The sequence below is a fragment of the Vigna unguiculata genome, chromosome 2 (genome assembly GCF_004118075.2).
Source record: "Vigna unguiculata cultivar IT97K-499-35 chromosome 2, ASM411807v1, whole genome shotgun sequence".
Taxonomy (NCBI): Eukaryota; Viridiplantae; Streptophyta; class Magnoliopsida; order Fabales; family Fabaceae; genus Vigna; species Vigna unguiculata.
In genome coordinates, this window is record NC_040280.1 from 18,586,262 (window position 1) to 18,601,798 (window position 15,537).

The following is a 15,537-nucleotide window of genomic DNA, read 5'->3' on the forward strand; positions in this document are numbered from 1 at the left end:
AACTGTATAAATGGGAATTATAGAACTCAATTGACCCCACCCCACATTATTTATGTGTGTTTGTGTGTATGATTATGCATCTTCATATTTGTAGTTGTGACTTATATTTGAATAACTTCAATTTATGTTTTTAATTAATATTATGTTTAAATAATTCATTTCTAAAATTTTAAATGATATACTATTTAATTTTTAAATTATGACCAATAGATAATTGTAGATAAATAATCTTTTTTATTTTTATATTTATACATAAATAACATTTATATTACTTTTTACTATATAATATTTACAGGTTTTTTTTTTAACTTTTATGAGTTATAAAATTTGATATATTTGTGTTATTATCTGTAGATATAATTCATTAATATTTTATCTTAAGAAAAACATTTGTGAATGATAGAAAGAGAAGAAACATTCATTTTTTTTTTAAAATGTTAAAAGATTGATTGTATATATCTACACCCTTCTTATAATAAAGATATCGTTGTAAAAATAATTTTAAATTAAATTTTAAAATATAAATAAATGAAATGCAATTTAGAACATATGACAAATATCTTTCGAACATAAATATATATAGGAATAATTAAGTTTTTAATGATGTTTAATAATAACATGTACTTAAAAAACTCAAAATTATGCTTAGCTGTTTTTATTTTACGTTTGGATATGTTTAATTTACTTTAGATTGTTTAAGAGTTAACTTTAATTTTTCTCAAGATAACTAATATTTTATTAAAATAAGATATGATATATAGGTACAAGATGTGATTAAACTTGGACTAGAACAATACTACATAAACAAACATTGAACTAATGATATACTAATAAATAAAGCAATCATATAATATTTAAATAATAAAATAAAATTTAAATAATTAATTGTTAGTATTTTTTATAATGAATTAATTAAGAGTACATTAAGTTAAAATTTTAAATAAAAGTGCATCTAGATATAATGAGTTTAAAAGAAAAATAATATTAAAAGGTATTGATTGACCTTTAGAAAAAATATGAAGTTAAAATTAAATTATTTTAAATAAAATGTGACATGCAAATATAAATAAAGTGAAAAAATATTATGAAATGTAATTTTATTAAAAATTTAACATGAATTTAAGGTTAAAATTAAAAGAAAAAACATAAAATATTGTTATCAATATAAACATTTACTATCCGTTGATTATTTGATGTGTACACAGTTTTTTTTTTTTTGAATTATAAAATTGGAGTGTGAATTTATTTGTATTAAATTATAAAATTTACATAATCATTTATTAGTGATTTGTAGTAAAATAATATTGTTATAGACGAAATTACGATTAGAGTGGTTAGTTATATATTATATTAAAATGAAATTCATATATATATATATCGTTGTTAAAATAAAATATTAAAAGAAGTTAAAGTAGCATGAAATTGATATTAAAATTTTTAAACAAAAATACATGCAAGTGTTGTTATCAATTTAGACATTGAATTTATAATATCTAATTATATATGGGTTGTTTTTTTATAATTTAGATTAAAAGACTAATATTGGTATTGTTATATTTGAACGAATTATTTATTTATATTATTATATTTTATTATTATAATAAAAAATATAATATTTAAATAATAAAATAAAAATTAAATCATTGATTACTATTATTTTTTATAATGAATTAATTAAAAGTACATATAAGTTAATGTTAAAATTTTAAATAGAAGATAGGGAGTTTAATAGAAAAATAATATTGAAAAATATTGACTTATGGAATCAGAAAAAAAAATGAAGTTAAACTTAAATTATTTTAAATAAAAAGAAACATGCAAATATGAATAAAGTGCAAGTATATTGTGAAATGTAATCTTATTAAAAATTTAATATGAATTCAAGGTTAAAAAAAAACATAAGATATTGTTATCAATGTAGACATTGACTCTGAGTTAATTATTTAATGTGTACGCACATGTATTTTTTTTTTAATTATGAAATAAATAAAATACAGGTATATTGTGAACTTTGGTCCTGTATAAGATTATTGTCCACACATGAACAATGAATTTAAAGAAAAATGAAAAAAAAAATGCACACAGATGGTGAGATATGGTCCATATTAAAACAAATTAGAGTAACATGAATTGATGTTAAAATTTTTAAACAAAAACACATGTGATATGGGTGTTGTTATCCATGTGGATATTTAATTTATAATTGCTAATTTTTTATGCATACACACAATTTATTTTTTTGTTTAAATGGTAATATTAAGATTACCCAATAATATTAGGATATAATTTTGTTTGTATTAAATTATAGAATTGATGTAATAATTTATTAATGATGTTTATATTAAAATAAAATGCGTTGGTAGACTCTCTTTCAAATTAAAATATAGAGATATTATAAGATATGTACAAAATAAAAATAATATTAAAATTTGTAAATAGAAACACATACATATATAAACAGACAAAAATATATTAAAAGTTATGACAGGTGGAATCAGAAATATTATTATTACTTTTTATTGAATCATTAAAATTAAAAAATGCTTATGATTTTGTTTAGATTATAAAATTGATATATATAGGAAACATTCGTTTAAGATTAAGTCCACACACATTTAAGTCGTACTCATTTAAGTTCGTATCCTACTTAAATCCGCATTTGAAAAGAAACAATTCTCGGATCAATAATTTTGATAATTTTGTGACTATATATTTTTTATTTAAATTAATTTTTAAAAAATATTGTTGTTTTAAAAAATCTTTCAATGTTAAAAATTAGTTATTATTATAAATTAGAAAATCAAGATTGAAATAGCATAAATATTTTATATTTTGTTATATTTGGTTATAAAATATAGTTTTAATTTGAAACTAAACTTATCACTTTGCTCAATATTTTATATAATATGTTGTAATATGATCTATACAAAATAATACAACATTAAGTTCATGTTAAAAATTTTAAATAGAATCAAAGGTAGATATAGACAACTTAAAAGAAAAATAAATATTTATTAGAACAAATTTTGGTGTATTAAATTAGAGAAAAAAGAAGTTATTTATTCTAAAAAAAATACCACGGAGGCCTTAACAATACACTTGAAAGGAAAATGCTAACATATTGTAGATTGTAATCTGATAAGTAATTTATAATTCCATGAAATTGATATTAAAATTTTTAACAAAAATACATGCAAATATTGTTATTAATTTAGACATTTAGTGTTATAATTTTAATTTTTAGTAATTGAATTGTATTAGTGTACTTTAAATCCATGTTTTCTAAATTTATGTTGAATGTTTATGGTTACTTAAAATTAAAATTATGTTTTGTTTTAAATTTAGATGTTATGAAAAAAATTGTTGCACTTTTATAGGTAGATTAAATGCTGATAGTCTCCTTTGCATCTTTAATAAATAAGTTTGAATGTAAAAAATAATAAATTATTTCTAAATTTAATCATAATTCTTTAAACATAATATATTTTGCAAATATAACTTTAAATATGATTATATACGTGTAACGTGTTATTCTTGTCCATAAGGTAAATAAAGTACGATTTTACAATAAAAAAAACAACTACGAAATATAAACTTCACATATAAAAACTTTAGTTTTTCTAACTGTATTATTGCTAACATTTGTTGATGTTAGGTCATCATCTTCTATTTCAAAAAAAAATTCTAATCAAATTACAAATATAAATTAATTGACATATTTTTTGTATTTAACAAAGAAAAACAAATCAAATATATCTCTAAATACTTATAATAGGATTTTAAGTATCTACACATAAATTTGACATTATATTTATGATGACAATTTTTAATATCTTCACCTAAATTACAATAAAAATATTGTAAAAAATATACAAACTACAAACCAAAAAAAGGTTAAATGTGTGTATGAGAACTAGTAAAAGGGAAAAATAGTACCCTAAAAAATTATATTTGATTTGATATATGAAATGGTAATATATATATATATATATATATATATATATAATATACAATTTAAATAAAATCTCTAAGATTCAATGTAATAAATTATATTTCACTCCATAATAAAAGTTTATAGTACAATAAAGGTTAAAATACTCCGTTGGTCATCGTTTTTGTCGCAGAATCCCAATTTGGTCCTTGTATTTTTATTACTCTCAGTTAGGTCCTCATTTTTGTAAATTAGTATCAATTAGGTCCTTTCCGTTAGTAGAGAACTAACACTGTTAAGTATGTGCCACGTGTCAGCTTCTCATTTTTTTTTGAATTTTTTTATTTTTTTGATTTTTTTTTTGATTTTTTTATTTTTTTTTAAATATTTATGCCACGTGTCACGTTTGGTTTCATATTTGTTAAATTGATTTGATTTGAGTCCCAATTTTTTAAAAATTTTTAATTTCAGGCACTCTAAATTTAGACCAAATTTTACTTTTATGTAATGTTATGATTATTTTTATTAAAATTGATACTTTTATTAAATATTTTAATAATATTAATTATATTTAATATTAAAATTTTAAATATATTTATTTTAATTTGTTATAAAATTATTTTAAAATTTTACATTTGAATTTATAAAATTATTATTTTTAAGCCAACTCTAAAATATTGTTTATATTGAATATTATACAAATATTTCGAATATAAATTTATTAATCTATATATTTATAATTTTAAAATAAAATTTAAATAAAGTTTAATGTAAAATATAAATTTAAATAAATTAAATGTTGTTAAAAATATATAATAGAAATATCACTTATAATAAAAGTATCATCATTAAATCTATAAAAAGGTTAAATTTGTTCTAAATTTGGAACACATGAAATTAACATTCTTTTAAAAAAAATTGGGACTGAAATCAAATCAAATTAACAAATATGAGGACCAAATTAAGATTCATACAATAATTTGACACGTGTCACCATATTAGATTGACACGTGGCACACTACAAACCTGACACGTGGCATAAATATTTTTTAAAAAAAATTCAAAAAATTCAAAAAATTCAAAAATTCAAAAAAATTCAAAAAAACGAGAAGCTGACATGTGACACCTACTTAGCGGTGTTAGCTCTCTACTAACGGAAAAGACCTAATTGATACTAATTTACAAAAATGAGGACCTAATTGAGACTAATAAAAATACGAGGACCAAATTGAGATTTTATTACAGAAACGAGGACCAACATAGTATTTTAACTTACAATAAACTACTCAACTATATAATCTAATTTTGTACGACTAAAAGAATAAAAATAAAACTTATTCACATTTACATAATGTAGTGAAAGATAATTACTGTATTTACTCCTACTTTTTTCTTCAGTGTTACACACATTTAGTTTGGTCTCAAATTCTTGAAATCAAAAAATACCACCACAAAAATTCTAATATAGACAACAATAAAGCTAACATATTATTAAGATATTTCTAAAAAAAAATAAATTTATTTTGAAAGATTGGATTAATCATATATAGTAAAAGTATTTAAAAAATCTACAAAATTTTATATTTCCTTCTCATGTAAAGGACAAAACTTTCTTTGCTATATCTCAAAATTTAAAAGAAATAATACATTTTTTATATTTATAGTTATGATGTATTGGATCAACAAATAAATGTTATTGGACCAATAAATAAATGAGTATACTATTTATTTTAGAAATCACAGAAAGTGAGATATAAATGAATGAGTAAGCTACTGATATTGCTTACACGAGGTCTTTCACTTTCACCGCCAATGTGTCATCATGATAGGCCCTGGTCAGACAATCAATGCCCTTGTCATTACTTATCAAACATCTGGAATATATTACATGGTTGCAGGTGCATATCAAATGATATACAAATGTTATATAAATATAGAGTCAGCCAAGAAAATGATATATAAATATAGCTAGTGGTATTTAAATATTCAGAAAAATGTTCATTCAACAAATTGCATAGAAAAATCAGAAAGCTAATTTGAGTGAAAAAAGAGATTTATCAGCTAAAAAAAACTCAAATTATGTGCTTCAGACCACAGATTATAGTATCCAAAATGACAATTTCATTGTGGCCTCCTAAAGCCATGTATGATTTATCCCCATCTCTAAAAAGTATTGATCAAAGCCACCATTGTAATGACAATGCAAAAAGAACAATATATGAAACTTTCTTTCTCTGGTAACAAATACAAAGATCCCAGTCCTTAATCAATATTTTTAGGGTAATGAAAAGTCAAACTTTACAACCTTCTGCCATGCCTATTCAGTGGCATGGATGAAAAACTCACTTATCAAAAACAGACCTCACGGGATAACAATATGCAGTTTACTCCAACAAAATAGCATAGTATATTTAGAAATCTATTCACATATGTCAATAAAGTACGTGTGTGTTCACTCTAACAGATTTTCATAATCTCAAGAGGCAGAAGACAACCATGACTATCTGTTAAGCATTAGAATAAGGAACCTAACTAAAACAAACTTTTTAATGTTAAAATAGAATGAAAAATAAAATGTAGCAACTTGCAAGGAAGTATGCTTAAGAATAAAAAACATGTTAAAGTGGTTTTGACTAAAGTATAGTTATTGGAGCTGGAGATCCATCACCACTTCAGCAAAGCAAATTTAATTAAAAGCACTTTCCAATATATTGGAAATAAATTAATAAAAATGATAAAAGTCCACCTTTGCAACTCTATGCGATTTCATCCAAGATCTTCTCCTCATCAAGCAACAACTTTTGCAGTTTTGGAATATTGTTCTCAAGTTTTGGTATCAAATCAGTTCATTCCTCACCCTATTTCATAAAGGCTTCAATTTTGGATGAATCTTGACATACAAAGTAGAAACAAAAGAATTAGATGTCTCATGAACACAAAGTTTCAATTGCAATGAACTATGACTTGCCTCTCTACCTTTTCTACTTTATCCTTTACCTTTATGATATTTTGACCTACGTGCTTAAAATCTTCCTGATACTTAACATCTTGCTTTTCAAACTCCTTGAACTCTTCCTTGCACTTCTTCATATCATTGTCTAACTCCTGAAAATGAAAGAAATTAATAATGACAAGATTACCACCTTAAAAGCTTATTATTAAGAATAAATGCACAACAATATAACTATGAAAACTGATCCAATTACAAAACCCATGTCATCCAAACCTCTTGTCTTTTCGCATAGTGGTTGTGCTTAGTTTCAATCTCTTTGAGAGTTTGTTTACTTTCTTAGATTTTATCCCTGGAATATGATATCACGAAGTCATTCATGAGATAAGAATACGAATTCAACAATAAAGAAACAATTAATGTACCCTATGTAATTCAAATTTACCTTTCTTCCTTGAGATTTTCTTCTAGAGTGACGACATTCCCTTGTAACTCGTCCATTTTTCCACATGTATCATCAAGGGCCAACTTTGTAGCTGTCTCTTGCCATTTTAACAGAGACAACTTGTTCAACAACTAAGCTGCATATAGTATCCTGCGATGCCTACAATCATTATGAGAAATCCAAGGTAAAAACTATAATATTTGAAGGAAGTAAAATTATAGTAACTCAACTTAAAAAAGAGTGAATAAAAAAATGAGGACAACCAAATTAACTAAAGAAAAAGGGGTTAGTAGGGAACATGAAGTAGGAAACTAAAGAAAATATCTTTAAAATAGGGGTAATTGACGAAAAAACCTGTAAAATGGATAGATGTCAATGATTGGAGATGGGGTATTTTGGTATTTTTCAGAAATGTTTATTTTCATATAGTTTAGATAAAGTGTAGCAGGTTGTTTAGTACAATACCCATTGTGTAAGAGAAAATGTAATTTGATTGATTTTCTCAATTTTCTTTGTTTGCTTTGAATACGATAATACAAGGATTTGATGTCATATTACTCATTATATTAACTAAAAATAAATATGATTAAATAAATTTTATAAAAGATGGGGATCTTTTTATATTTGTAGCTGACTTTCTTCGTATAAAAACTTCTAAAAGGTATATATAAAAAATGAAATTGACCTTTTTCAAAGTTTAAAATTAGTTTATATACAAATTAAAAGTAAAATTTTGAAAAAGTTGTTTAATTATATTATATTAACTTATAAATAAACTAAACTTTAAATACTCATTTCGTTCAAATTTGAGTTAAAAAGTTGTAAGTGGATTTTCATTTTCATTTTTGTTTTAATAAAGTTATAATATTTTAAAAATTGAGTTCAATTAAATCTTTTTTCATTAGTAACATACTAATGATGTTAAAAACATGTTACATGTTTATTTGTATTTTTTTATTTTTTTAATTATTTCTTAAAAATTTATTCAGTCACATGACATTATCAATACTATGTAACAATGGTGTGTTACGTGACATTATCATTACTATGTAACAATAACAATGACACGTATCAATATTTGTTCTGTCTTCAATCCACCCGTATGCTCTTTTTTTTATTTAATTAAGTTCAAATTTCCTTTTAAAATGGAACAACGTTCCTCTCCCAATCGGACATATATACAATTATTTTGGACCATGTTTCCCCAACGTGAAATGCCCAAGTGAGTAGCCTAAATTCATTTGCTAGTTTCCAATGACATTTTTATACTAAATTAGGATTGAGTCAATTCTAATTTTGAAAAAATAAAAAATTCTAATTTTGAAAATTTTAAAAACTGTTCACTTTAATGTATGTATTTGCTATATTATTATTCAAAAGACAAAGGTGTAAGTGTAATAACATTGATGTAAAAGTGCAATATTAAACGAGAAATTACAATTACATGATTTTCTTTTATAACAAAAATTATACGAGAGAAGTAAGAAGAAAAGAGAGAAAAGTATAAATTAAGTTTATTAATGTAATTAAACATAGTTTGTTTATATATTCATCTAATACATAAACATCCAGATAAGATAAAAGTATTTTATATATTTACCCTTTTCCTGGCCCTTTTACCTTTTCCCCTGACAGAAAGTTTTTTTTTTTTCTTTTTATCTATTCCTTGTCCTTTACTTCCCCCAAAAGAAGGGTTAAGTTAATTGTCTGCAGCAAAGATTATATTAGAAAACTTAACATCACTTTTTGAGTGTTTGAAATGTAAAAATAGTGAAAACAGATCACTGGACTCTTCAACACACTCTTTTGCATATAGTAAATATATTGTTTGAACTTTTATCCTCCTGCAAACTACTTCAAATCTCTACTACTAAGCCGATTGTAATAGGTTTATATACAGCACTTTTCAATACATTTTCTTATAGGCTAAAATTTATGTGGATCTCACTACTTTGACAATGGGGCCACCAAATGGGAAATGTGATTCATATTTAGTGGGACTAGCATAAATTTCAAGCAATAGGAAATGTTATGCTAGTATTTCTTTGAAATAAAACTACTTTTTGGAGGAATCATAAATTGTTGAATATGACAAAATCTGTGAATCAACAAGTTACAAATGAAGGGTTGAATAAAATCAGTGAATCAAATACTTGTTAAGGAATGAGATAAACTATGTCTGAGTGAGGCTGGGATAGACTTATAACATCAGAGGGTCAAGCATTTTTAGTAGTGTTGTGTCCTTAGCCATAACCTTTATGTTGTTTGGCTTTAAACTTTCATCTTTATTTGGTTTTACCTCTATTAATTTGATGGCCTTTTTGCTGATTAAAGAAAAAGGAATGAGATAAACAGGAGACAAAATTACCATAGAACATGGTTTGCTGATTATCAAATGCTACATTGTACTCGATGCTTCTCTGTGCTGGCTTTAGCAGCATCGTGGTGTTCTACAGAAAACATTGCAGTAGGAAGGACATAGCAAAGAACAACACCAATAGAGTTCTTGCTGCATAAATACTCTCAATGTCGAGATTTCATGTGAGAACTTTTCTGTCTTAGAATTGCATCACATAGCTTCACGGCATCTAGATTAGCTTTCACATTATGCACCCTAACAATATTAGCCCCTCCTAAAACACCAGCCGTGACAGCAGCGATTGTAGCAGGATCCCTTTCTGCCGCCGGACGAGGGCAAATTTCACTTAAAAATCTCTTTCTAGAGGCTCCAATTAGCATGGGAGCATGAGATATGGACAAACTTCTTCTGCCAATCTCTTTTCTGATATCAGGTAGTCCCAACAGGATTTCCAAATTGTCTTCAGTTTTCTTTGAGAACCCAATGCCAGGGTCAATGATAATCCTCCATGCTGGTATTCCTGAGATCTCAGCCTCTCTGACCCTTGAGTATAATTCTGATGATATTTCCTTACAGACATTATCATACTTCAGGTTTTCACTATTCTGCATTGTAGATGGGTCCCCCCTCATGTGCATTGCAACATAAGGAACATCAAGATCTGCCATTACCTTAAACATGTTACTATCTAACTTCCCAGCAGATACATCATTTATAAGATGAGCCCCTTTACTCACTGCTTCTAAAGCAACTTCAGAGTAGAAAGTATCCACTGATATGAGCTTTCCTTCAGCCTCAGGCATTGACACTACAGCTTCTAGGATTGGTAGTAATCTACCTAATTCTTCTTCAACAGAGATCCTACTAGCCATTGGCCGAGTAGACTGTGCCCCAATATCAATCATATCTGCTCCTTCCGAAATCATTAACCGAACCTGAGAAACAGCTGACTCCACAGACAGAAAATTCCCCCCATCACTGAAACTATCTGGAGTCACATTAAGGATCCCCATCACACAAGTTCTCCTAGACCAATCAAGTAACCCATTTGCAACAGGAATTACCCTATACATACCTTCCTCTCCAATAAGGGACTCACTGCCTAAATCCTCCCATAATCCAGAGAGTCCACCAGAATGGCCAGAAAATGAATGCCAGGCAGCAACTGCATCACTGTCAATAGCTGATCCCAATAAATCCATCAAAGGGGCCATAACAAATGGCCTTTCCCAAATTCTTTCATGAGGTATAGTGAGGATATCAGAACTCACTTTATATTTACCATAGAATAAAATGTCTAAGTCAATTGGCCTTGGACCATACCTTATGCCATCTGTTCGGCCCAAGTCCTTCTCAATTCTTTTCAGCGTGGACAATAATTCATGTGGACCAAGTTTAGTGACAGCTCTAACTGCTGAATTGATAAATCGAGGTTGATCCGTGACATATGCCGGGGCTGTCTCATACAGGCCAGCATGTCTTGTGATGTTAATGCCTGAGTTTCTCATCATCTTCAAGGCTTCCTTAAAGTTATGCAGCCTGTCACCTACATTGCTTCCCAAAGCAATCACTACTTCCTCTTCTTGTGAGTGAAGTTCCACAGAGGAATTTGGAGCTGTGTGGAAAGAGGAAAAACCGAGTACTGCAATGAAAAAAAAATATGGTAACTGGGTTTAGTTCACTATCCAAAAATAACGAATTAAATTCCTTCCTTTCACACACAAACAATGGTACTTGGATGCTTCAAAATTCAGTATAAAAGCTTGACCGCATTTTCTTCGAACTACTTAATGTATATTTTTCTCCTTTAAAAAATAAAACGATCATAATCAGAACTTACAATGAACTTTTTTTTATTTAACTTTGATTACACTGAAATGGGCATATAATAGTTTTACTACTACAACAACTTCATTGAGTTGTTTTCAGCATCAGATGATAGGAAATTTAGTTTGCATTAGTTCAATTAGTTTAAATTTACCTTTCAGATACTTTCTTGTAGCAAAAACCTTATGCCTGGACGTCTCCAAATACTTTAAAATACTCATCTGAGGAAAGACAAAGTGTATATTATATGCAGTACCCCAGCCATTGGTCACAAGGGGAAAAAAATACCATAAAGAGTTCACATTCTGCTAGAAAATCAAAATCCACATAAATTTCATACAACAGCAGTTAATAGAAAAAAAAATGGCCATATAGTGAATCAGTAAATGCAACCAAGAAACGTCAGTCATTAAAATAACATGGCTTACTTCCCTTAAGATCCAACATCGGAAAACAAGATCCAAAACTCTTTGAGACATATCATCAAACATCTTTCATAAAATAAGCAAAGAGTGATAAGCATGCCTACCTTGTGAATACCCTAATGAAGCTCTAAGGTATGTTGCAATGAAATATAACCGATGTGATCCCAGACTCCAAAAGCTTTAAATTAATATTGCTGGGTGTGATTTAGAACCGTTAGCATACAAAATTTCTGTAAGATATTGATTAGATGGTTATTTTTTGTGACTCTTGTGTCTATGAATTGGGCTGGTAGAGTTAGAACACTCCAATACACAGGCAGAAGCAGGAAGAGAAACAAGACTAACAACAACGACACTTCTGAATTTGTATAGGTTTGAAACAGTGTGGGGTGTTCTCGTGGATTGGAGGAGAAAGGGGAAATCTTTACTCATATCAAATTCTTTTAAATAATTGTTTTTCTTTAAAAAAGATACCTATATAATAATGAGCATTGTAACATCCTTTTCAATTAATAAAGAGTTTTTACAATTTAAACGAATAATAAGAAAAAATCATTTTAATTATGATAAAATATTGAGTAATCTTTTTTAAATTATAAAAAATGAACACAAGTCGTTGCTGTAGAAAACGACAGTAAAATCAAAGTCTTGCAATCCACACAGTAAATCGAATTCATAATTGAAGAATACTCATTTCAAAATCATTAACAGTAAAATAGTCACAATGTACATTATCTGTATCAAATAGAGAAAATGGTAAACTGAATGAGCTTTTCAAAAGTTGGAATATGCAGACTAATTACAAACGAGGATTGAAGATCCGGTGAATTTCAAAATCGGATTTCAAAATCCGTAAATTTTAAAATTGGATTTCATAATTCGATGCATTTTAAAATTGGATTTCGAAATCTGAGTTTCTAAACTGGATTTCGAAATCTAATTAGCTTCTAAACTGGATTTTGAATTTCGGTGAGTTCTTAAATGAATAAGTTTCTTGACCAGATTTTCAAATCTAAGTGATTTCCTAAACCAGATTTCCAAATCCGGTGATTCCCTAAATCGGATTTCAAAATTCGGTGATCACTTAATTTTCTTTTGGCAAGAAGAATGCCAACAATAAAAATCCGTAACATGTATATGTAACCTGCCCAAACGATACAAACCAAAATTAAACTCCAAATAAAAAGGACCCAAAACAAACAAGACATGGAGGTGCAAAGATTAAAATGGGGGTACTTGAAGCGAAAATTGGGCCAACCCAAATTTATTTTAGAGGCAAGTCATCTAGGGTTTTGTTTCTTCCACTTGATAGTGAAAATCACCAGCCGTCCCTCCTCCCAGGACCAACCAACGCACGTCCGGCCAACCGGCGCTGCAGCCGCTGCCGCATGTTGCCGCCGGTGGCTTCACCGATCGCCGGGGCTGCTGCTTCCTTCTTCCTCCTTTTTTTTTCGTTTTCTAACACGTACACGTGGGGCTGCCTTTATTGTCGGCGGCTGCTGCGACTTCCACCACCCCCGACAGCCGACCAGCGCACGGTTCCTCTCCGCAGACTTCATCCACCGCCGGCGACTCCGAACACCGTCGTCGGCCAAGCCATCCTCGCCACGCTCTCCCCTTCCTTTTCGAAACTCCGACTCACGTTCCTTCTCTTGGCAAGGTGAAGAAACTGAGAGTGGGTGGAGTATGAAACTGGGATGATAGTGTTTTTTGTTTTGTGTAATGAATGGAGTTGTTTGACGGTGGGACGAAGATGGAGGAATGAGGAAATGGATTCGTGTGTGAAAAATGCAGTTCCATAAAAGTGTGATGCGAGAAAAAGTGGTAACAAGAGTATATTTTCAATATACACAATCAACTAGTAACATGCTGAGAAGCTACTTATTAGTCGCAAATTTCGAACTTACCTGTTGTACCTCCTTTCACTTGCTTTTGTGTGTGTTCAAGGCGCTCGGAAAAAATGGTGTGAATGGATGTGCAGTATCGTCCGTGACGAAGGGCGTGTGTGTTCGAGTGATGAATGCTCTATTTTTTATTAGGATAAGGAAAACGTAATGAAGGGGTGTGATGGGTTTCTTAGGCAGTGTTTGGGAAGAGTGATGAAGTGGATGGGAGGAAGAGTGATTGACAAGATCGGTGGTGTTAGATCAAAGAATCCAGAAGATCGTGAACAATGTAATGGATGTGAGATATTAAAAAGTAAGGCATAATTACTCCTAAACTACTTAGTTTGGGGTTAGCGTTGAAAATAGGCACCAGTTTAAAAAAATATTATTAACTATCTCAATTTTTGAAAATTATTTTAATTAGGTTCATTTCAGATAGAATTGACTAACATCGTTAGTTAATGTCTAGTTTTTTTTATTTTTTATTTTTTAAATTTAAAAAAAAATTTGAAAATAAAAATAAAAATGTTATGTGTCAAGGTTTTGTATATGATACGTGTCATTGTCAGTGCCACGTGGCATTGCAATGTCCCATTTATGTTTTTTCATTTCGATTTAGTACCTCTTGACCTAATATTTTTTAATAATTAAAATATTTTTTTATAAAATTAAAAGTAATTAAATATACAAGTTTTACAAAAATTAAGTATTTGATATTTATATTAAAATTTAGTGGTATAAGTCATTTTATTAAGTCATTTTTAATAAAAAAAAATTAGTATAACATTCATACCAATAGAAATTTTGGTTTAAAATTAGTAAGAGACAATATTGTTCTATTTAAAAAATAAAAATTAACAAAACATGAGTACTTAATAAAAAGTAATTAATAAAGTCGTTTTTAATAAAAAATATTAGTATAACATTTATACAAATAATAAATTTAGTCTGAAATTGAGAGAAACAATATAAATATTAGTACATAATTTTGTAAAAATGTTTATACTTAATTATTTTTAATCTTATAAAAAATGGATTATAAAAGTATTTTAATTATTAAAAAAAAATGGGACGAAATTGAATCAGATACACATACTTAGGTACTAAATTGAAACAAAAAGACATATATGGGGACTAAATCGAAATCAACACAATGACATCTGATGGTGACACTGACACGTGACATTATAATGCCACGTGTCACACACATGGACTTGACACGTGACATTTTTATTATTTTTTTTAGAATTTAAAAAAAAATTATAAATTTTTAAAAATTTAAAAAAAGAAAAAGAAACCACATATTGACACGTGGCACGTTGACTAACGGCGTTAGTCAACTCTGTCTGAAAGAGACTTAATTGAAGCAATTTTCAAAAGTTGGATACAATTGACACTTTTTTAAAACCTATTTGACACACTAATTCCAAACTGAGTACTATACGAATAATTATACCTAAAAGTAAATGGTTATCGATTACTCGTATAAATTTGATATAATTTTAAATTTAAATAATAAAAATTATATTAAAATAAAATTGAAATTGCTATTAATACTAAAATTATTAAAATTGTGGAAACAAAATTAAATTTTATAAAATGGATTTGGAGGAATAAATTTTAAAACATTTTCTTAAATAATAATTTGTATATTATTTAAATTATTTTTAACCATAAAACATGAGTCCAAACATATTAAACACAATATAAATGT

The 15,537-nt window shown here is 27.6% G+C and overlaps 1 protein-coding gene across 2 annotated transcripts; it reads right to left on the reverse strand.

Annotated features, from left to right (window-relative positions):
* Positions 1-9,386: 9,386 nt before the first annotated feature.
* LOC114174130 (folate synthesis bifunctional protein, mitochondrial) lies at positions 9,387-14,169 on the reverse strand. 2 transcript variants are annotated; one of them, XM_028058895.1, is made up of 3 exons: positions 13,845-14,168; positions 11,667-11,733; positions 9,387-11,327 (listed from the first exon to the last, which is right to left on the reverse strand). In XM_028058895.1, exons 2-3 carry the CDS (start codon positions 11,731-11,733, stop codon positions 9,850-9,852), a joined length of 1,545 nt encoding a protein of 514 aa, XP_027914696.1. In that variant the 5' UTR covers positions 13,845-14,168; the 3' UTR covers positions 9,387-9,849. The 2 variants fall into 2 exon arrangements, with proteins under 2 accessions (XP_027914696.1, XP_027914697.1); XM_028058896.1 differs by lacking the exon at positions 11,667-11,733 and having other exon boundaries at positions 13,845-14,169.
* Between the last annotated feature and the right edge of the window lie 1,368 nt (positions 14,170-15,537).

What these genes read in the sequence shown, in the direction of transcription:
- LOC114174130 (XM_028058895.1), bottom strand. Translation starts at nt 11,733, where the DNA reads ATGAGTATTTTAAAGTATTTGGAGACGTCCAGGCATAAGGTTTTTGCT. An exon ending in TACAAGAAAGTATCTGAAAG is followed by an intron (nt 11,328 to 11,666) that starts GTAAATTTAAAC and finishes TTTTCATTGCAG; the next exon opens with TACTCGGTTTTTCCTCTTTC.